This window comes from Agelaius tricolor, unplaced genomic scaffold (genome assembly GCF_023055355.1).
Source record: "Agelaius tricolor isolate 1412-34295 unplaced genomic scaffold, bAgeTri1.0.p SCAF_26, whole genome shotgun sequence".
Lineage (NCBI taxonomy): Eukaryota > Metazoa > Chordata > Aves > Passeriformes > Icteridae > Agelaius > Agelaius tricolor.
In genome coordinates, this window is record NW_027269286.1 from 6,812,717 (window position 1) to 6,836,671 (window position 23,955).

The window sequence follows — 23,955 nt, forward strand, 5'->3', positions numbered from 1 at the left end:
TTAAATGCTGAGACTCTGGGCTTTCTTTTAACACAATTTTTTTTTTATTAGTGGTATATCAGGACAGAGCCCTGAAACAGACATGTTTCGACGCTTTAGCATCAAATCTGTTCCCTCACCCTTCCTGGTTTTAGATTATCATTTTCTCCTTCCTTCTTCCATATGCTGCTGACATCTGCTGTGGCACAATACATCTGGCTCCGGGAGCCTCGCACAGGGGCTGTGAGCAGGCACGGTGCGAGGGCACTTTTGTCTGCTGGCACAAGAGCATAAGGTGGGTTCAGCTATCAGCAGCCTGGTAACCCAATTCCCTGGGCACATCCCTCCCAAAGCATACAGGAGGTACACTCACTGCTTAGTGCATTACCAAAAACGTCCTCCCTCACCTCATCTGTATTGTATCAATTCAGATTTTGAGGTTTTAATATAAACCCACGGGATTAAATGTACCACACTGCAAAATGATTCAAGTTAATTACTAAGAGCTGGGAAGTGGCAGCTCGCTGATCTGAAAGTTTTTGGTGTGATTTTGAGAAATAGGGAGGAAACTCAATACCCTCATAATTACTTTTCATTGGAAATAATGGCATCAGCGGGAGAAGATAATGGATTTCTGTGTCTGACATGAAACACCCACCCCAGGAAGAATCTTGTGTGATTTAATTTGAAAGAAAGAAAGAGTTTGATTACATAGGGGGGAGAGACTACTTTTTAATATATCCTTTAGTGAACATATAAGTGTATTTTTATCAAATCTCGTGTCAGTTAGAGATTTGTTATATAACTAGAAAAGTTTCTTGGTTATAGTATGCAGTTAAGGCTATTTAAGAAATAGTAAGGTGGATATTAATCATTCTTAAAAAAACCCTTTGGCAGTAAGAATTTGTATGTCTTGATTCTTACTTGTTATGCAATGCCACTGGGTTAAAAATGTTATTAATCCCAAAAGTACTAGACTGATGTGTGTGATGCATGGCACAATTATATAAGGGATTTGAGCAGGAAAAAAAGAAGGTGAGGGTAGTAGACTGAAGAGTTGTGTTTCTAGGTCACTGGCAGGCACTCTGTTCAGAAGAAGCTCTTAAGCCAAGAGAAAAATAGGTTGTCATTTTGGCACCAGAAGTGGTGTGTGCTGGGAAGAAAATTGTTCCTGATGCACAGGGGAGCTGGGCTGAGCCTGCTGATGAGAGAGGTTAGCGAACCTTTTCTCTGACCTGGTTCACCCACAGCAGTCACCTCCTAATGTTTATTCTTTTTTGTGTTGAATTCAGTCTTTGCAATTTAGAAATCATAGTTTTAGTTTGATAAATTATCAAGTCAGAAGTCAGATTAAGACTAACCGTGGCCATACATCCTCCCCTGGCTGCGGCTTTATGTAATGAAGAAGTTTCCATCCTGAACTGAACTGTGCCACCTTCCTGTTTGAACTGGGCCCAGTTTGACAAACTGGAACTGGAGTCTGAGCAGCTGAGCAGCTCCAGGCAGACTGAGGGCAGTGTAACCATGAGCAAAGGGGCAGTGCTAAGCGTGGGGATGAGGTAGAGAACACGTCTTCCCCTGGCACTGCTACAGCTGACAGAGGACAGGCTGTTAATCAGAGGCAAAAAAGGATAGACATTTCCTACCACTCTTGTCCTTTCTCTGCCTGCCCTGCAGCACAGTCATGCTCAGTACTCACAAGAACACCTTCAGGGGGTGCTTGTTAATTGGGTTTCTGCTGGTCAGGGCAGAACTTGCCATAAAGGTGTACCCACCCCTTCCCGTCTTACAGAGGGGCCAAGAACAATGAGATCATTAATGCTTCCCAAAACATAGGCAAACAGCACAGGAGCTTTCTAGGTGTAGTCATTGGAGTAAAGACCAACTCTGTCTTTTCAGCATGTCCTTGCAAGCCTGGGAGGTTGCTTTATGGGAGCAAGATTTGGGACAAGAGACAGTGTATGGTGACTCTGGACAACACCATAGCCCATAGGACAGTGTAGAAGGTTTGTTGTTATTTAGAGAGGCTCAAAGTGTTGTGTGAAATATCTCAGATACTTTTCAAACATCTGAGAAAGACCAGGGTTGAAAAGATAATAAAAGAGCTAAATCAGTAGCCCAATGTTTGATCTTGTCGTAGCTAGAAGTCCAGCACGCAATGTCACTCTTGAAACACAGAAATACCAAATTAGCTATATTTGCAATATATCTATACATGTAAAAATTATAGAAATAAGAGTGTTTGAATGCCTGGCTTCAGAGTGATGGATTAGTCTATATCCTTTCTAATGGCTAAAACCTTAGACACCATCAACCAAGTTGTGAAAGCACCCAATGGAGGTGCTTAATACAGAGAGATAAATAGTCACGTTTGAGGTTACTCTGAGTTGAATTCTACCCTGTGTTACACCAGGGAAACTCCATAAGCTGAAAGTAAAACCTCTTGTTTCCAACACCTTTTCCCAGGATACCATTCTGTAAAAGTTGTTGTCACAGCTTTTTCAATTAAATGTTTATTCCACTTGGGGTTGCTTAGAGGTGGTCAAATTACAAGCATAAAAATGCAAAATATTTGTCAACAATTATTCGCTTTTTTCATAGAAATATTCCTGTTAACAATTTTCTGGGCAGCTCTAGGGATGCATTTTCTTTTCTTTTTATTTCATTTCATCTAAGTTGTGAGCTTGGATTTAAATGTCAAATATCTGTAGTTGATATAAGAGGAATTTGAAATACCTTATCTCTAGTGCCCTGTGATTGAGTCTGGCAGCACCTGGAAATCTCTATCGACAGAGACTCAGAAGCCATCCTGGATGGATGGGTAATAATCTTCAAATGACACGAGGTTGTCAGAGCTTGTGTTAGAGCTGCCCTTTACAGGGACATGCAGGGATGCAGGTGCTTGCAGCAGCCCTTGTGGAATGTTGGGATTACTCCAACCAAACATGTGCCTGTTGCAGGGATGTCGACACAGGAGCAGGCCAGCCCAGCCTCCCTTTGCAGCTGCTTGAGGGCAGCAGGCACTTCTGGGGCACAGTTCACCTCACCATTAAACAGACAGCAAAAACAGGACTGATAAAACCTACCTTATTTGCTTAGAATATGCTGTGACTTGGAGGAGGAGAAAGCTCTAAGAGTAAGAAATAATTTGCCACATGCTTATTTTAAAAGAACAATTACATATGGGAACATGTCTTATATAAAGGAATTTATTTGAAGAGTGTGTTTTTAAACAGTGTATAATTATGTGCATCCTACCATGAGGGAATAATTTTGAACAGAATTAGGAGTTTTGTTTTAGTTTTTTTTAATAAACGGCTGCAATCATAAGGCAGTTCACACTCTGTTTAAATTGGATTCCATTGCTGCATTTCTTCTACTATTTATCTCCTAACTAAAAAAGAAATGAACAATCTCATATAAAAATCTGATTTTCTAAGGCAATCTCTCATTGCTAAGAAAGTATTCTGGATGTAAAAAATGGATTCATGGTGAGTTACCTTATACCAGTGAGTGAGCTCAGGAATATAAAAGTTAGAAATTAAGGTGACATAAATTTTAAAACAGTAGAGAAAAGATTTTATTAACTAATGTGCTCCTGTTGTGCATATATTACCCTCTAGCATTTTTGAATGTAACTTCTAATTATGTAATCAATGAAGATGCTGATGTTTACCAATGAAAGGATTTTTTCCTGCTCTGTGAGCAGAGCTGTGAATTAACTATAACAGTCCCACAGACCTCTGCAGCTCCCTGGAAGTACAGTATGATGAAAACAGGTTTTCAGCATGTCCTTTTAAATGGGTAGAATCTATGTGGCAGAAGGATGATATGTTTACGAACATCCCTTACAGACACCCACTGTGCCTGATAAAAACAAAATGAGGGGAAGGTGGTTTTTTTCATAGAGGCTCTACAGCAAAACAACACATAAATGAGTACTGGGAAGAGACTAAAACAGGGAAAAGGGAGGATATTTCTGTGCTGCTGATTTTCCTCATGCATGGAAACATGCTAACATTGCCAGAAACCATTACAGGTTATTCTTCTTTACTGGTGTAACTATAATAAACATTGTGTTTCAGGGATGAGTTCTTGGCTGTATTGTGTCTTTGACATCCAGTTCCCAAGCAACTCAGCAGGCTGAAGATTTTGCCCAAGTCCTTTGGAGAGCCTTATCCTCATGTTTCCTTGCAGTGAAGAGGCTTTGCATGAGTCTTGTTTGCATTTGGCATTTCTTGGGGTCTATATTCAGCCAACCTTGCTCATCTGAGCCACTTAATGCATTCCTGCTGCATATGTACCCAGCAAAGCTCAGAAGTGGAGTATAATCCAAGGGAGCAATATGAAATGAAGGAATGCCCATCTGAATCTTCCTGCCCAGCGAAATTAATGAATGGTGCTAATGAATCACATATTAATGCTTTACAGCAGATACACCATTGTACGCAGGGAATGTGTTACGTGTTATTTTGCGCTTTTTTCTTGAGGGATCTTGGGTGAACATGACTATTCAGCTGTGGAGAGCAAATCTTATTGCTGTAGCTGAAAGCATGTTTCAGTTAATAAGATGTTAAATATCAGGCAATGTAAAAATCTCTTCTTCAGAGGCTGTGGGCACAGAGCATGTCACTAGTTCTCTCTGTAATTTTAGGCTACTTGCCTTTTAAGGAAGTGATTATTGATTCAGAATAAAAGCCAGAATCATCACTTAACAACTAGTATTTCATTATTCTTTGTACATGGAAAGCAAAGTCTTACAAACTGTGTCACATGTTTCTGTATCCTGTAACACAGTTGGCTGGGTTTAGTATTTTCCAGTTTTTGTTTTAAGTGTCTGTTGGTTATGACTACACCTCATCTTCCTGCCATGACCATATACCTTCTCCTACGGAAAGGTGTGCATACCATCTAAAATATATATACAGAAATATAACCAAAAAGCATTAGATGAGATGTTTAAAATGAGTTGTTGGGAAATTGAAGCTTTATAGAATAAAATCCTGGTGAAAAAATGCTATCAAATTGCATAAAAATGGTTCCACAGGAAGACACTGTTGTAATAATATTTTCTTGCAGTTCAGTCTAAATGGGACTTAAAAAGAAATGTTTCCTCTTAATCCTGATGAAGCTCGAAGTGTAATGGATGCTGTGCTTAGAGTCTTTTGAGGAAGCTGAGAGCACTGTCAGAGGAAAGAAGATTACCTGGGGAGGGAGTGTGCAAAATCTAGCCTTCGGTTTTGGCAATCTTTCTGCAGAGAAAAACAACTTTCATTACCTGAATGGCAAACATGAAGATGTAATCTAGGTGTTTTCCTGGATTCATTTGAAATCCTTTAAAAAATATATAATGTGAAACATAAAATAGTACAAAACAAATAATACAAAACAAATGCAGGCACATTGTCTGTTCAAAGCAGTTCCTTATAATTAATCAGTGTTTTGAGGAGGAATTGTTCAGACTCAACATTGTTCCTTAATTAACAACATGATGTTAGTGAAATCTGTTGACAGAAGTATGGCTGAGCCCAAGCTCCAAGACTGAGCTTTTGGCTGGGCAGATTAATACAGACACATTTCATTTCCTCCGTGAGTCCAGTACCACAGAGGTCTCCTCACTCCTGCTGTAAGGTCATTCCATATCGCTGAATGGCTTAAAGGACACATTGCAAAAGTGAAGACTCAGGCCACAGGGAAGGGGGGAGGCTGCTTTTTGTTGTGAGAAAGCTATTAAAATGAGAAGAAGACAAGTCTTGAAGATTTATGTAGTTTCACATAGCTGTATTGGCTTCTTTCATCTGATGGAACGAAGGACACAAAAGTTGCCCAAAATGATATACTGCAAGCAGGATTTATGGTGATTTTAATGTGACATGGAGCAGAAAATGTGTTCTCAGCAGGATATTTATGCCTGCAATTTGAAACCTGTGCTTTGATTGTTCTAGATGATAGCAAGTTTTCCGAGGCCATCACGGTGCTGCTCACCTGGATTGAGCGAGGCGAGGTGAATCGTCGCTCTGCCAACCAGTTCTACTCCATGGTGCAGTCGGCCAACAGCCACGTCCGCCGGCTCATGAACGAGAAGGCAGCTCACGAGCAAGAAATGGAGCAAGCCAAGGAGAGTTTCAAAAATGCCTTAACAGGGATCCTCACTCAATGTAAGTAACTCCCTTTTTGTCAGTGTTGTTGTAGTGATGGTGGTGGTGGTGGTAGTGGTTTTATCATTTTGCTTGTTTGTTTGGGGGTAAGTAGTTGCAATGCAGTCATGCTCTACTTCACATCCTATTCCATACTCTATGGCAGTTTGGAGGATCAAGGACCATTCCTAAGAACTTATTATTCAAGGTGAGCAAAGTTTCAGTAGTTTTTTTTTATTAATAGATGAAGACGTGCTCTATTCACAATGTCTACTCTTGTGTAGACATAACACCTCAAGAATGGACAAGACAGAAGCCTCACTGCTCTGAGAAAAGGTCATGGTTTTTTTTGAGAGAAGGGATATGTAGCCTGTGTGTGGCAGCTAGTTAACTAGGTCAATTGCAGAATAGAGCACAATTAGGTAATATTTTTAGCCTGTGTTTAGGTAAAAGGCAGTAGAATCCAGTAACTTACAGGGATATATTGACAGATAAAGGCCACCTCCACAGTAGAAAAGTATGCTGTACTGCTGCTGGCATCAGGACTGATCTGCCAGTATTAATTGTGCAGATAAACTGTCTTAAATATCTAGTGCTGGCAGCTATTTCCTTAGTACAGAAATACAATCAATGAACTTACCCTAATGAGGTTCCTTCATAAAACAATGATCAGGATACTTGCCTAGAAGTTTTCTTCAAAGGGAGGAGAGGAGATGAGAGGAGAGGAGAGGAGAATATGAGAAAAAAAAAAACAAAACGAAAAGGCAAGGAAAAAAGGAGAAAGAAAACTGATTTAATTGTTGGTGGTTTTTAACGTGTCTACTTGTGGCTCCTCAAGGAAGAGGCATTATGATACTCAGAAAGGTAAAGCCTGGAGCCAGCCCTCATGTGCCAGCTAAGAACAAAACCCAAGATAATTTACCAGATGGAGGACAGTGAAGTCGTTACATTGTAATTTCTGAATCATACCCCTAATCTTTACATTAAAAAAAAAAAAAAGCCCTAAAAGTTTTTGTGCAATTTATTTCTGGTCCCTCAGTGGGCATCCTTTAAAAGTTAGGGTTGAAGGCATAAGCTTGGATGGACTTGTCTGGCTTAGCAGAGCAGCCACTAAAGCTTCCTGCGTAAGTGATGGAGAGCTCATCATCTCAGAAGACAAATTCACCACAGGGCATATATCCTAATGTAAGAGTTTAGATGCCAGAACTTAGAAACAAAGATTCTGGGCCAAAGACATTTGATTTCTGGGGACATATGTTCAGAGAGTAAATTTAAAAGACCAGCTAATTCCCTTGGTAATTTGCTAGGCATTGTTGTCTTCTGTCTTAGCATCTAAAAGGCAGTGTGAGGCACAGAGATGCAGGCACCATGCATGGCGTGCTGTTCAGTTCACACCGGGGCCTCTCTAGTTTTGTGTGCGACAGCCAGCTCTAGCATTCAGAAATGCCTTCTTCAGCTGCATTAAAAAAAGTCCCCCATTGTCAGCAGGCTGAACTTTAGTTAAATCAGTCTAAATTAGCCCATTTGTCACCAACTGTTGTAGAACATCTGTCACTTGGAAGTAGAGATCCCTGTAGTTTCAGGTGGAAATACGCAGTTTTGGCTATCTGCTTTGCTTCTGTAATGTGCTGAATGCTGAACTTACAAAAACAGAAATAGCTTTGGCTTCAAAATGTGAGTTTCCTAGTGCCACAGTAACAGCAGAGTCTGGAAGAAGAAAGTTTCTGACAGATCTGGCCTAGGAGGACAAGGTCAGCAAAAAGCATCCTCAGGGAAAGTTGTTACACTGTGGATTTTATAAGAACAAGTTTTACAAGCTTTCCATATGTTCCCCATTGTTTATTTTATAAACATCATGAACATTAACCATTATTAGCATTAATGTCTTATTAAAATTCCTTGCAAACTTGCTGTGAACAGATGGATAATGTTTTTCCTTTACACATGTATATGCCTAAGATTGCTAAGCATGGAGATTCTGAAATGAGCTTCCCTTTTTCAAGGAAATTTGAATTTATCTGTATTTGAACTGATTTGAGGAATGTTTTTCATGCATCTTTTTCCATTGCTGTTCCACAGTCCTGCATAATTGGCTACAATATCTCAGTTGCTTTATGAAGAAGAATTTGAAAATACGAGATGTCCAAAATAGGTGTGTGTGGCCTGTTAAATTCTGCAGACTGACAGAAACCCACTTCTGCTTTTCTGTAGTAAGGATCCAAAAGGCTAGTGTAATGCTGCAGCTGTGTGGCCATTTGACATAAATATTACAATATTTTAAAAATATCATGTGGCAGTCCTCTCTCATGAACTAGGTCAGATGTCAACTTGGAGCTGACCATTCTGGGCTTTCTTTGCAGTCAGAAGAGAAAAATAAGAATCTCCACGGAATGAGTCATCAAACTGACCTCATGGTGCTCTTCCAATGAGATGAATCATCCCTAGGATATGCCATTTTTTCTCTGCTGCCCATAGAGGATTCACAGGGGGCCTTTCTCTGAACCAGATGTCCCACTTTTCACATGCCTTCTTCAGAGGAGATTAATCCCACTAACTGTGTACAGCATTGATACAGATGGGTGGAGCATAAGGGAAGAACTTGGAGTTAGATAAAAGTGCCAGCAAATGAATGTTATGGAGAGTGAAAAAGAAATAAAATTGGCTTCAAGTGCACTCACCTGGAACACACACATTCACACACATACACACACACAGTCTTCGTGAGTCTCAGTAGAAAATACTTTCTTATTAATGAGGATTACTGTGACCAGAACATTTCATCTTATGGCCTAACTAATAAAGAAGTACAGGCTTTGAAATCCCTGCTACAAATTTGTGCCTGGAGGTATTTAGGTGATTACTGAGCAGATTACCCCTAAAAATTTGGGTCAATTGCTCAGCACGTGAATTAATTACCTCATCAAGGTACTTGTGCCAGGATAATCTGTGAAATAAAGTGTATTACTGTTGTCACACTACTAATTTATAGCACCTGATTTAAGTGCTACAGGGACTCTTAGCCTTGTTATGGTGCTTCTTCAGTTATTTAAGGGATAAAGAGAGAAAAATGTCCACTTATTTCTTTTTATTAAATTACTTGTTTTTTTAAGATTTGAATTTGTGCTTAAAGTATGGATTGTTTTCAAGGATTTAGGATAGGTCTGTCTTTGTGGTTTGACATCTGTTTACTTCCACAGCTTAGATACATGTGACACTGCCCCTGGATTTTCCATTCATCTCTGTTTCGTTTCCTCCCAAACCACCTGTTCAGCGTAAGGTTTAGAGATGTTGATCCCCATGTTTAAGGAAAATGGAGGCCCTAGAGATATCCCTGTTGGGCTGTTGGTGTTTTTTTAGACTGCACCAAAGCCACAATTTCCTCTTCTGACTCTCTTCTCCATGCACTGTAAACTTTGCCTACCTCTTACTGAGTTTTCAGACTGTTTAATGCAGTCTCCCTTAACAACACTGAAAAAGTTACCTACAGGTGAATAATATTTCCATATTCAAAAATTAATTTGGTATCTAAAGAGTAAGACACAGAAGGTGGCGGAAGTTTCCCAGTATACAAGTTCATAGGTTATACACATGGTGTAATGAAGTGCCCCATGGCTGGTTACTGATCAGATTATGACACGCCAACATTTGGTCATTTTGGCCCATTTTACAGAAGAACTAATGGACTTAGTGGACTCTGAAACCAGGTCCCCATCAGAGTCTATGAATCAGTCTCTTGTGCCTGTGGGAGAACAGTGAGAGGAGGGTGGTTTTTATCATGGGGCCCCCTGGCTAGATTACTTCATATGTAATCATAGAATCAGTAAGGTTGGAAAAGACCTCCAAGATCATTTGAGTCCAGCCTTTGAATAAACACCACCATGCCAACTAAACCATAGCACCAAGTGCCATGTCCAGGCATTTCTTAAACACTTCCAGGGATGGTACCTTCACCCTGGGCAGCCTGTTCCAATGGTTAACCACTCTTTCAGTGAAAAAATTCTTCCTGATGTCCAGCATGAACATGAACAAGGGGGAATGGCTTTGAACTGAAAGGGGACCAGTTTAGATTAGGTATTAGGAAGAAACGTAGTGTGAGAGTGGTGAGACACTGGTACAGATTGCCCAGAGAAGCTGTGGATTCCCCATCCCTGGCAGTGTTCAAGCCAGGCTGGATGAAGCTTTGAGCAACCTGATCTCGTGGAAGGTATCCCTGCCCATGGCAGGGGGGTTGGAAACAGATGATCTTTAAGATCCACTCCAAGCCAAACCATTCTATGATTCTGTGGACTATGAGATTATGCAGTTTACCTGCTTTGCCTGTTGCTAAGTATCTTCAGCCCTTACTTGTGAAACAGGAAGTGAAGCTAGATTCAATTTTGAGCTGATTTAGTAGGCCTCTCCATTTATGAAGAATCAAAGGTTTGGGGAGAAGGCTGTGTGTCATGTACCCCTTTTTTGTACTCCAACAATTGTCACCTTGAGTTTTCCTTTCCTTTCTACTAAAGGACTCCAGTGGTATATTAGATTACATCAAATATTTTTATCAAATAACTGGTAGGTATCTGACATGAATTACACCTCAATCCAAAAAACAAACAAACAAAAAAATTAATTAAATAATTCTGAAGGGAAAAGCATTCTCAATAGACTGAATAAAATTCTCCTCCTTTCATGTTTCTTCATTTTCATTCTCTGATCTCCCTGGATTTGATTTAATCTGTTTTAACATTATCAATGCCTTCAGAGATAGAATCTGCATTTTTTTTAATGTTAAAAAAGTAAGAAAAATATCAAAAATACTTTCTGAGCTCTCTTAAAAACTATTGGCATCAGTTTTGTTTTTCCCTATACAGGTTCACTTCAGAAGTTGCTCTCTTGCTTTATAAAAGATAGAATTTACGTTGATATAATGATGAATGCTAAAATCACTGTCTCATCTGCTTTCCTTTAAATTCCATACTTCAGTACTTTCTCCCTCAAATCCTTCCACTTTTAGTATTCTTATAGCACCAAAAATGAAGCCAGTTTCATTACAGACATTAAAAGCATGCTGATTAAATGCTTAGCAGTCAGACTTTTAATATACAATCATGCTTTCCAGAGCAGTCTTTCAATTGCTCCACATTAATAACAACTTTTAAAAGGATTTTCCTGCTCTTTAATTGTCCAGTCTTACAGTCTTTCTTTCATTTGCCACTGACTAATTCAAAAATATAAGCTTACTTTATGTGCAATTTTTAGGTCATCATTAAGCTCTTTGTGAAAGAGATCAAGTCATATAATGTGTTTTTACAGTGCAGCCCAGTTCTCAGTTGGTGTCATAGAATGCCATTATAATACAAACATTAATCATCCATGTCATTAGTTGCCACTCTTTCTTTCTACCTTGATGCATTTCTAAAAAAGAAAAAATAAAAAGTACAAAATAACCTCTGCAATCCGTCCAGTTCCTTTTGTTAGCTCATTTAGTTAGTGTGCTCTTGGCTTGTTTCTATACTGATAATTTGTCCAGTAAAGCTCAGCTGGATCTCTTTATTCTTTTTTCAGTTGTCCTTCTATTTATGAGATTTTCTATCTCATATACACATGTTCCCTAAAAGCACTTCTATACAGGGTGCTGTGGCAGTGGCAGAGAATAGAGATGAAAGACTCCATTTTTATTTTACCTTGCATTCTTGTAGTTGCTCTCTTTCTTTTGGCAGTATAACCCTTTGTGGTTGTAATCTGTAGTATTTCCCATAGCTTATTCTTCTGTGCTTCATTTTCTTTGAATGTCTGCATTCCTTCCATTGTCTGTAGCTTTCACTCCACCTAAAGTCAATACAAATCTTGGTATTGATTTAAGCATGGACAGAATTTCAACCGAAGCTCTTCTGTTATTTTTTAAGAGGGTGTGTGGTTTTGTTTTTTTTTAATGTAGTCCATTAAATATGCATGGTATTTTGCAGAAAAATAAAAGCACTGCCTTCCAAGAGAATTCAGTCTATTTTGACAACTCGTGCCACTTGCCTGGAATCTGCATTTCTCCTAGATGATAACACAAGGTTCAAGGCAAAGAAGCATGTGCTTTAATCACATGGAAATCTGTGCTTGGTTTTGACTTGCCTTGCTGAGTAGAGACAGGGTAAGGGCCTGATGCACCACAGAACTGAGCTGTAAATGTTCTATGGAAATAAAGGATGAGGGAAGAGTCATTAGGCAAGGAAGGAAAGGTGGTTTCAACCAAAAGGATGAGCTGGCTGTGCATACCATGTGGTCTGCTGTTCAGACTGCTTACAAATTATTTAATAAACCTTATAAATATGAATAATCCTATGCAACTAGGAGTGATTGAAATACTTGCTCCCTTCAGTGTGCGCTAGTCATGCTTCATGTCAAATCACTGAATTTGTCATAAATGGTGTAGTTTGTGATGATGACAGATGTTATGGGGGAAGAAAAGAGTTTTGGAAAGGGATAGACTATGTGGCAGAAAAAGATGGACACACATAGAAGGAACAAAAATACAGAAGGAAGGAGTCATGGCAGTCAAGAGAACATAAGGTATGCAACAGATGGAGGAGTAAATTTCACACCTGAAGTATGTGAGACAATTTCTTTGTTTTGATTGCCAGTAGAGTCTATGGCTGTTGAAACCTCCTCATCCACATCTTTATCCTTTTTCTTAAGCAAAAGGAACCATATTATGCCCCCCAAAAATATAGCCCTCCTGATCTCCTAGGAATATTTTAATCAGCAAGATTCCTGCATAATTATTACTTCACTTAATGGGACCTGTGATGGCTTAATGTCATTTATGATGTTCCTACATTGCAGAGTTCCCTGGGAATTCTCTTTTCGGACAGATTTACGAAAAATCGTCGTTCCCACTTTTGCTATTTTTAAATCTGAGAACTGAAAAGAAAGCTGTGCCTAACAAATAAAAGAAGGAATAGTTAATTAACTGCAATTCTTTGGGAATAGTTTATAATCTTGTCAAGCTGACAAAGAAAGCAGCATTCACTTCACCTTCCTTTGAATTGGTGGGGGGGCAGATGAGGTTTTTCTAGGTTTTTTTCTGGTTGTCAACACAAGGTCCATAAAGTCCATTCCATAATGTAAGATTGTGGCATTGAAAGAGCAGGTACTGCACATTTTTACTTGCCCTCCTGTGTTGTGCTGGTCTAATGTCAGGCACCTGTTTGTTGAGAAATGACATGAAGGTGAAGTGGTCTTGTTGAGTCCGAGTGATTTATCACATGGCACAGTGCCAGCTCTTACAGTTACACCAAGCTGTCAGTTTCTCTGTTGTAAATTAAACCACAGTTTCATAATCTAAAAGATTTTCAAAGCTTAAATTGTAGACAGATTTTCTAGCAATACCTTCCAGGGCAAACTGGGCTCTCTAATTAAATTGTACTTTTTTCTTTATTTCAAAGTTTAACAAGGAGCGTTGTACTTCTAGAACTATCAATTCTTGATATACGTACCTCAGACAAGTTACTGCACAGGTTTCAGTACGAATCCTGTAAACTGGGCACTTTTAGTATCCCCATACTGCTTCCTCTTTCACTGTTCCCCACTGAGTTCCATAGCTAAAAGAAGGAGAAAGGAAACCAGTGGCTGCTGACACAGGGGTTTGATATTCTTACAAGACCAGGGGTTATAGTAAGTGCTGTGGTATAATTTTTTTTTTTTTAATTTGTCTATGTGGATTGTATTAGAAAGAAGTATTTCTTTCTGCATCACCTAGATATAGATTAGTGACATTCACTAAGCCTCTTAATAACCCACACAAGGCAGTCTGAGTCAGATGGAACAGGAAGAGGGTTAAGCATAAACCAAGACATACACCCTTCTGGTCTCAAATGCTGTAGGGCTAGTCAAAGGGAAAGGTAGAACTAATTTAGAGAGAAGACATTCTTTCTAGTATTCAGGTAGGTGAGACAGGGTAGGAGGAAAACATCCTTCTTCCTCTGGTAAGTCTTGTAATTGCTGTCTGCACTGCTGAGACCTCTGTACCAGGATGAGAGCAGAAGAGGTGAGACTGCTACTAAAGGATGATCCCCCCTGACTCTGTCTGCAGGATTAAATTAAGCTGAGCTAGGGCAGGCTGGCCCATACTGTTCAGCTGTTAGAAAGTTGTTGCTCTGGGTCAGCTAGTGTTTTCCCACAAAATGTAATACAGTTCAGAGTTTGATGCAGGCCAAGTAGTTTCCCAGAAAAGCATCTTTTTGGGAAGAGAGAAGCACTGTTGCTGCAGGGACACTCAGCATGCTGTGCCCATTGGTTTCAGAGAGCAAGAATGGTCCCTGGTTGGTTTTGATTGCCAGGACAGATGTAGTTATTGGTAGAAGGGCAGGTTGAGGAATGGCATCCTTGCAAGCTGACTGCCCACACAGCAAAATGATTTGGGAGATAAATCGCTGCAGATTCTCTCGGTCTGTCCAAAAAGGTGGAATTTGGGGATGTAATAGTGAAGTCCTATGGTTTTCTCCTTGATCATGCTATGTCTTAACACTATGTCTTATGAAACCTACAGGCATCTGGGCAGCACCCAGACCAAATTTCTCTGATGGGGTTGCAGATAATTGTGAATTTTAAAAAGTTTTTTAAAAAGCACAGCCAAACACAAAACCCCAACAAAGCGAAAATCAAAGTGGAGTGGCAGATGAGGTATTTTGCACAGCTGTCAAAACCTGCATCTTCTTTATACAAGTCTATAATGGCCTTTGCTTCTGTATCCAGCTATGGTATGCTTTACTTTAGGACCCATCCCTTCCATTATCTGCAGTCTTCCCCAGGGTGATATTTCCAACTCTTATGTTTTCCTCTGCTAGTCAAAGGCAATCACATCTGTTTCTCCGTCTGTGGCATGTGAATTGAGTAACAGGGAGAGGCTGCAGGTTTCCAACTCTAAAAGTGAGAAAGGCAAATTCTTTTTTGAAAGTAAGCAGTACCATAACCAAAAGAATGAGTGGCTCAAGTTAATTAAAATAATACATGTTTCATTACTCTGCAATCTGTCTACCATTTCTCTTACCCATGTCACATGTCATTTACCTATGCACAGTTTTATCCTTGGACTTAATGCTAAGTTATGTTCAGCTCATTACCAAATGCCTTTCAGGACTGTTGCCAAAAATATTCTCTTCCCTATCCAAAACTGACCTGGGGACTCTAATTCATTCACTACAGCATCTAGCCTTGACTACTGTAATTCCTTGGTTTGCTGGGCTTGGAGCCAAATCGATTGGCAGACTGCAGCTTAGTCAGAATTCAGCAACAGGGCTTCTGACCCAAACCACGCCAACTCTATATCCTCCCTGTGCTGCGACTCTATATTTGAAAAGCGTGTTATACATTTACTGTAACAGTTTCCTTTACACTGTAATTTTATGGGTTGAATTTTTCTTTTACCCTTCATGTCAACTGTCACACTCTTACAGAATTTTTCTGTGCTAAATTGCCATATATTCTACTCTGACACTTGCAGTAATTTAGTGCAAAGCCCTTTTCATCCTGCGTCCTTAATTGGTGGAATTTGGAGTAAAATTCTACATGAAATCCAATTATTTTATCTGCCATCCAAGACTTTTGTTTTTATTCTAACACATTTTTTTGTTTCTATTTTGCTTCTTTTTCTATTATAAATTATGTATATCATAATATATAGTATAAAATAATATGCATGGCAGCTTATAATGTAATAAGCAAAGGAAAAATTGAGTACTTCTTAACTCCTGAACCCAGAAATAAATTTCAGCCGACACTCAATCATGTATTTAAAATTGACTGCTTGATAAATGTAATGCAGGGTAAAAATATTCTCTCTACCTCTTAATCTGCAGATGAGGCTACACTTTGGTTCTCATTTATTTCTGCTTTTCTTTGGTAGTACAATTTTCAAATATCCTGTATCAAATATTTTCTTGCCTGGGAGATATTCTAGTTTTCCATTTCATACAATCTTCTATGCAACTTCTGCAGGCATTGTTTAAGGGATTTTTGCTGGTTTTCCTAGTTTTTCTTGTTGCTTTTACATTTATACTTGATAGAAATACTTTTTCCAGGTAGCATAGTTTGTGGCAGCAGAAACTGAGCCTTAAACTTCCTATTCATATACTTACTATGAGCTAGCACCTCTGATAAAGGGTATTGCACTAGCATATCACTCTAGGCTTAGTTATTTGGGTCTTTCTAGCTACTTAGAACACAGCAGAAAAACAATTAGATAATAATCCTTTGTCAGAAACATGCCATGTAAATTAGCAGCCACAGAATAAGTCATTAGGAAAGATGCAATTACTTACATCCTGTAAGCCATATTGATGGGAAAAACATGACATGTTATGGACCCTTCCAGAACAATGTGGTTTTTTAAATCCTAATTTAGTAAGGAAATAGCTTTGCATATGGTCAATGAAAATTTGATATAGCATAGAACTCACTAACAGATGTTTGACAATGAATATTTCATGTTACTTAATAATTCTACTTACCAATCACAGTTGACACTACAGTGCATTCTGGAGTTCAAGGTGCCTTGGGGAGATAGATATGACCTGTTATATAGTTTTGGAAATTTCTTCCTGGAGATCAGAAATAATCTGAAAACCATGGTCAGTAGTGAGACTCAGATTATGAAGATGTCAGCCCAAAATCTGGGACCTCTCTTTGGCCAAGTTTTACTCAGACACAGACAAAAAATGAGTTAGCTGGGGAGCTTCTCAGCTAATATAAACCTTTCATGACTTCTCCTTAGGGGTGAATCTACCATCCCTATGGGCTGTGTGCTGCTGGATCACTTACCCATACAAATTTGATCCTGATCAGGAGTGGGTACATCATGTCTTGTCTTCCAAATTTCACAGAGCACAAGCATTATGCCAGCTTTAGGCTTCCAGAGTACCTATGGGAAAACAAATGAGTCTTGGTGCAACAAGAAAAAATGTGGCAGTGCAGGTTTACATTGAATTGCCATCTCATGGCACAGGAATGCAGGATTTTGGTGTAGTACAAAAAGATGTGGAGGCACTTCCCTGTACCATGACCTTGGCTGCTGTTTAGCTCTAATGTAATTCTTGGAGACCTTTTATGGTGGAATTTGCAAAGTTTCATAGCCTAGATTGCTGTGAATATTGAAATTGCTGTACATACATTGACACTTTGTTTGAACAGAGCACTGGTATGTTGGTCCTTGATACATACTCATTTAGTACTGTCCTCTGCATCTTCCTTTTTATTATCCCTTCCTACCTGTTCCATAAAGTTTCTTTAAATGGTTTGATTTTTAGCATGTCGTACTGATACTATCCTACCTCTTGTCACTTTTTTAATTCCAAAAAGTTAGGTAAGTGAAGAAGATCCTTTTAGTATTCACTTTGTCTACTGCAGTTATACAAGAAGAAGCTATGGCATCTTCCTAGCTTGTCTTTCCATTGAGAAAAGTTTCTGAAATGATCAGATAATGACTTTTGATAAATCTTAGCACCTGTTCACATAATGGAAATTAAACACTTTAAAGTTCAAATGTTTTTCAAAATTCAGATGATCTTATTAATACTTATTAGTGGAAAATGGCAAACCAGCTCTTCCTCATATCTTTGTGAATCTTTTCTACTTGAATTACCACTTGCAAACTGAAAACAGATTGTTAATTAAGCAAAATTTTCTGAGCACCTGGGTCATCAACAGAATGACAGTAATTAAATTCTAGCCTCAATTTCTATACACATAATAATCGAGTGCTTTACCATTTTCATTCTTTTCAAATTAATTGAAAAAATATACACAGCATTACTTCCTTGATGCTTAGACTCTTTAGTCTAAGCAAGTTCTAATGGGCTGAAATTATCACACCTACCTTTAAAAGTTGAATGGATTACAAATGGATAAGATCATCACAGTAGGTTTGAAAGACTTTCTTTATTGTAAACTACCTATATGTATTCATTTTAAAAGAAAATGAACTACAATTATTTTCTATGACTTTAGAAGGTAATTAATCATCCCTGAAAGAAAAACTCTATTCAAAATATTGTAATTTTCTGGAATCTGAAGGCAGCCTTCAAAAGTGGTAAAAAACCAGAGAACAGAAGAAATGCGCTCAAATGAGAGAGATTAACTTTTTGTCCTAGAGGTGAAAGATACTGCTTCAGTAGGTGAGCTCACCCTTTTAGGAAGGATAGGTTGCTATGTATAGTAAGATTCTCTACATCTCTGACTTAAGGGAAGAATGAGAGAAGCTCCAGATCAGCAAGATAAGGGACCAGGGCAGAGGGTGTTCTAGCACTCCTGCCACCACTTTTCAGTGAGAGGAGTAAGAAGTGCTGCAAGCTGCAACTTGATAAAGGAAGGACATTGTTTCCACCCAGGAATCTAAAAAGATAGATAGCAAAGAACCTTGTCAAAGAGTTGAAGCATTTTTCAGTTTGACTTCTTAGGTTGGCACAGCTGCTCATTCATTATTACAGCCAAGGTTGTTTGTAAAAAATCTGGATTTATTAGTGTTTTCTTCAGTTAATTGTGCTGGGATTAAGGCGACTTACATCTTGGCCAAATCATTTCTAGGCAGGTCACTGTTGTGGAAGGACAATTTTACTTGCAACTGAAGTGAAAAGAAAGGCGTGTTGAGAGAAAAGCTTTCTCAACTGAGATGAACAAATAGCTTAAAACTGGAGGATCTTAATTATCCTAGAAAACTGATTGAAATATTGACATTTGGCTTCAGAACAAATTCATTTGATTTGAAAGAGGGAAGCCCATTTCACATCTGTTCTTCACCTTGTATGAAAGAAAAAAAGTGTCTGTTCATGTAAGTAACCATACATAGGCCATGGAGACGGCTCTGATTTACCACAGGTGAGCCCTTTGATACTGAGTGGAGGAGAAGCAGCAGCTGCAGCCACAGAGTGTATGTTGATGTACCTGCAGGTAGAAGGTTTAGCCTCCTCCAGGTGGGAGGTTCAGCCCTTCCCACCTGCTGACAAGTTCCCACTATCAGTCAGATAGTCACCCTTCAAAGCAGAGCCTTCCTGCCCTCCACGCTTCTCTCCGTGCAGCCCGCTCATCTGTACGCTGCTGCCACAGGAAAACATGTGTCAGGTGGATGTCTCGAGGGTCATTTCTGTGGTCATACACCAATTGCCACTCACCATGTGTGTGCCAGCACAGGGAGTGGTAGCAGACATCACGGGGAAGCAGCTGCATGCCTGGTTCTTGGTGCATAGTTAAGAGTTGTGTAGACTAAAGTTATGGAGACAGACTTGAAGGGAGACATCTCCAACATTGATACAATGTAAGTACGAAAGACACGTCATTGGATGGATATTGATGATGTTGTTTCAGTAATGACATCATCCATAGACTCCTAGTGTCTTTGCTTTGCTTCTCTATAGTGATCACAACATAAATTGCTTGTCTTGTTTGACTTCCTTGTTCACCAAAGTTGAGCAGATTGTCGCCGTTTTCAACGCTTCTACCAGACAAAAAGCTTGGGACCATTTCTCGAAAGCCCAGCGAAAGAACATAGACATTTGGCGAAAGCATTCTGAGGTTGGTGATTTTATTTTTACTTTCTATCCATCATCTCACAGCTGGATTGACACAGAACGAGTGTGATTGTAGCTGGACATAGTGTATTTGGCAATATTTACAGCTACCATTTTAGCTGTTAATCAACTGGCCGTTTGCAGTCTCATCTACAGTATGAATTGCTCCCATTGCTCTCATTATGGTAATAGCCATTAAATAACAGGAAGACAGGGAGCAATGTGTTTTTATTTTTCATGCAAAATTTGGGAAATCGTTAGAAGATTATGTTTACTATCTAAAATAATGAACTGACATAGTGAAATTAGGAACAATATTTTCAAATAAGGAATTTAGGAGTCATCGTGATCTGTTTTTAAAAGAAGAATTCTGTGGCAAAGATTTTTTTTTTCACTGTGCCATCTTATGGTCATTATAAGATGACTTTGAGTGAAAATAAAATAAAAAATTTCTTTCCTAAATAATGACTTAAGAATATTAAGTCCCTAACTGTGACCTATTCCTTCCCATTTGTTCTATGTTTATCTTAGAAAAAGTAGATACATCTCTTGTGTTGATTCTAAGTATTATGCTTGCAAAGAAACCAGTATAAATGTAATCATACAACCACACAGAGTTAGCAGTGTGGGACCATGCATGTGTGACTGTCATAAGCATGAGCAGAGGAAATGGGATTCTAACTCCCCTTGCTGTGAGTGGCAGCAAAGGAAGTGCTAGACCTCATCCTGTGTTTTGGTCATCCAGCTTTCGATTTTAATTCAGTATATACGCTATGAGCCTGTATTTTAAAAAGTAAGTACCGCTGTCTTTGTTTTCTTTCTTTCTTTCTTTCCTCTTCCTTTTTTTTTTTAATTTTAATATGAGCAATTTACATACACTTGGTTTACTGCCATGTGGTACAGTACGTTGATTGTTACTATCACAGTCCTCTAAATGATTTTTCTCTGTCTCAGAATAAAAACTTTAGAAGGTAAGGTGCACTTATTTAATTATTTTGTAGTACACTTGTAAAATAAGTGTTGTACACTTAGTATGAGAAACACTGAAGTACTGTGATATAAATCATTTGGATAACATTTTAAGTGTCCATTAACTAATGCTAAATTACAGTTGAATACCAATGGCACTAAATGTAACATCTACGTGAATACCAAATGAATACTTTATTATCAGTGCTATTATGGTGAATACAAAACTACTTCAATAATGGGACACTTAAAATAAAATGTTAGCATAATTTATTAGTATGAACTGTATTTTGCATTTTGTTCACAAATATTTCATATACATAGTGGATAATGTCTTTGTTCAATCGAAAGTTGGGAAGTTGGGGATTGATCTTTGTCTTATATTTTAGAGAAATATAAAAATATTATTTGCTAGTAGATTATTTTAATTATATTAAGATCATCCCTTCTTAAACTAACTTTCTGTAAAGGGATGTGGTGTGTCATTCATTTGCTGGTTTCTAAATACTTAATAAACTGAAATGTGTAAGAGTTGGACTTTCCAGAAATGTTAATTCTCTACTCATTTTTTTCAAAAATTACTGCCTTTTGATTTTAAGAGGACAAGAGCTTAAAACAATTCAAAATTATGTAAAGCATCTAGCTAAATCCATGTATTTTGGAAATGCCTGTTTTTCAGATATGAAATGTGATGTAAATAAACCAAATAGTATATTTTATTTAAATTGTATCTTCTAACCATGATATTATCTGCTGATTTGCTTAATTACTTGATCACCTTCCAGTTTTTTCCTGAATTTAGAAAAGCTTTGCTAGAAACCCAAGGCAAAGAAAAGACTCATCACATAGACCTTCTCCATAGAAAATCATTGACTCTGCTGATAATGTAGACACTGATACATCAAGAACATTTGTCCACTAATGAGGGAGTAAATGTAAGAGGATGTCTGCTCATATATGCAGTATCCTTCCCCAGGAAAATTTGCAGGGGGCCTTTTCCACTAAGGAATTCAGAAATGGCTTGCCAGGTTCTTCCAGAGATGCTTCTGGTTTGACAATTTAGCCTTTTAATATTTTTTTTTTTTAATTTGAAATTATTCCCCTGTAAAACACCCACTAATTAGGTTCCTTGCCTTTGCTGGGATTAATGAGCACAGATACATTTTTCAGAATATTTGAGATCTGCTGATAAACCAAGAGTACAGCAGAAGAGAAACGCCTTCCCTTTGTTTCACGCAGCCCCTCTCTGACAGATTATTGTTAATTGCACAGAGCTGTTGTCGGACTCCTCAATGCTGTCTCCTCCTTCCACACGACTCTCCCTTGTTTCAAAGATTTCAAACCACCTCTTTGGGAATTAAGCTCTTTGTTGGCAGAAAAATTAGCTGTCTGCGGGTGGACAAAGCCTACACTAATCACAGTGCAGCATCCCCATGTTACACCTGACAGGATTATTAGGACAAAATAGAGTCCTCTCAATCTTCCCAGTGCTGCCATTAAAAAGGCAGCCGCTACGCCCGCGCCAGCTTTTCTGCCCAGAACAAAGACCGTCTAGACTGCTACAAAGCCCGCGTGCCTGCTGATCCTCTCCTGGTGACATGTGCAGGGGCTGCCTGCCTGCCCTTGCAGCGGTCACCCAGAGACCGAGCTGTCCCTGCTGCCACTGCTTCTGGATCAAGATGCAAGGATTTGCAGGCCAGCATTGTGGGACTGGGTCTTTTAAATCCAAGGCAATCTGGGCATAGGGACAGAGGGTGAGATTCCTTTGACAAATAAATACACAGCTCTTCATCTGCACTGTCTGTGCTCCACTCCCTTTGCAACCAGCAGAGAGAACGAGGGACTTTAAGGGTGCCTTTTAGCTAATACAACTTTGTGTGTTGGAGACACCTACATTTGGCCAAATGAATCATACCCCAAGTGGCAGAGGGAAGTAAGAATTAACTAGCCCTTAAGCAAGCTGACAGGCTCTTTATCAGTCTGCTTTATACACCAGTTTTAAGTATTATCCCTGCTGTTAAAACATTCTTCCTATGTTTAGCAGGCCTAAAGATCACTAAACAGGGAAAGTCATTCTTTGTCTTGTTTTCCCTGTTACCTTTGATAAACTCAGTTCTTTCACAGGAATAATTCCCTGTGCTTCTGTTTTTATAAATATTCATACACAAATAAATATGATTACAATGATAAACTATGTATAATTAAAATCAGATCAGTATTTAAAACAGGTACTAAATAATGCATAATAACTTTATGAAAGTTAATACTGACAAAAGGTAATTTTGGCTTTTAGGAGCTCCGAAATGCTCACAGTGAACAGCTCATGGGAATCCGCCGGGAAGAGGAGATGGAAATGTCCGATGATGACAGTGGTGACAATCCCACTAAAAAGCTGAGAGTAGATGATTCAGGTAAATATATGCAAGTGTTGTTTTAGTAAAAGCAAACAAAAACTTACATATGAGAAGTGACATTTTAATAACTGATTATATAAGACAGCATCTTATTTTAAACCCTCATAAATTAGTTATTTGAATGATGCAAGCTGTCTCAAGGAGATGTCTGTCACCTGCTATGTTTATAATGATGAAAATTCTCCAGTTCTGCCCTTGGCTGAAAGCATTATGTTTCCTTACTGCATTCTCTTCAGCTTTGCATTATGTTTCCTTACTGCATTCTCTTCAGCATTTCATTCCATGGTAGAAACAATGTTTTATTATATGAGACCGGTTCAAGTTATGCTTTGGTCAGTATTCTCTAAGCTGTACCTTTCTTCCTTTCTTACCTTATAGACATAATCTCTAATGTCTATAAGAAACAGCATTTCAACTGTGGGGCTTTTTTGGTTGCATACTGCCCTTTTAGGGGTACCTATTTCACAGTGTGATACTGCATTCTCCATGAGTTAGACACTCATTAGATGGCTATCCTGAGTCCAAGAACAAGGGTGCATGTAATGTGAATAAGAAAAACAGCTTTTTCAGCCTTCTACAAATACTCTGCTATCCAGGATGGACACCAAGAGGTGGCTCAGAAGCTGCCAGAGTTACTAACTGGTAACATGATCTGGATGTATGCATTCTTCTATTTCTTGGCATTGGCTAATGATTTTTGAATTGCTAACAAGGGTTTGCTTGTTTAGACACTCATATAAAGAATGAAATTTTCAGGAGCTGAAGCCAAAGCATGACTAGAAACTGCCAGGCAAGAGTGAAGTTTCAGAAAAATAAAGGAAGGAATAATATGGAAATAAACTGAGAGTCTCCACTAGGGTAATGCTGATCTAGTCCTTTTCATGCAGGCACCATAGTAAGAAAGGAAAGAATTTCATCCACTCA

General features: G+C 38.7%; 1 protein-coding gene across 7 annotated transcripts in view; it reads left to right on the forward strand.

Moving 5' to 3' along the window:
- ENOX1 (ecto-NOX disulfide-thiol exchanger 1) overlaps positions 1-23,955 on the forward strand; it is a 356,085-nt gene that overhangs the window by 269,230 nt on the left and 62,900 nt on the right. For all 7 annotated transcript variants that reach the window (XM_071448309.1, XM_071448308.1, XM_071448303.1 and 4 more), the window contains 3 exons: positions 5,925-6,137; positions 19,546-19,652; positions 22,911-23,028. In XM_071448309.1, the coding sequence (XP_071304410.1) occupies positions 5,925-6,137; positions 19,546-19,652; positions 22,911-23,028 (438 nt within the window). The remainder of the gene's footprint in view (positions 1-5,924; positions 6,138-19,545; positions 19,653-22,910; positions 23,029-23,955) is intronic.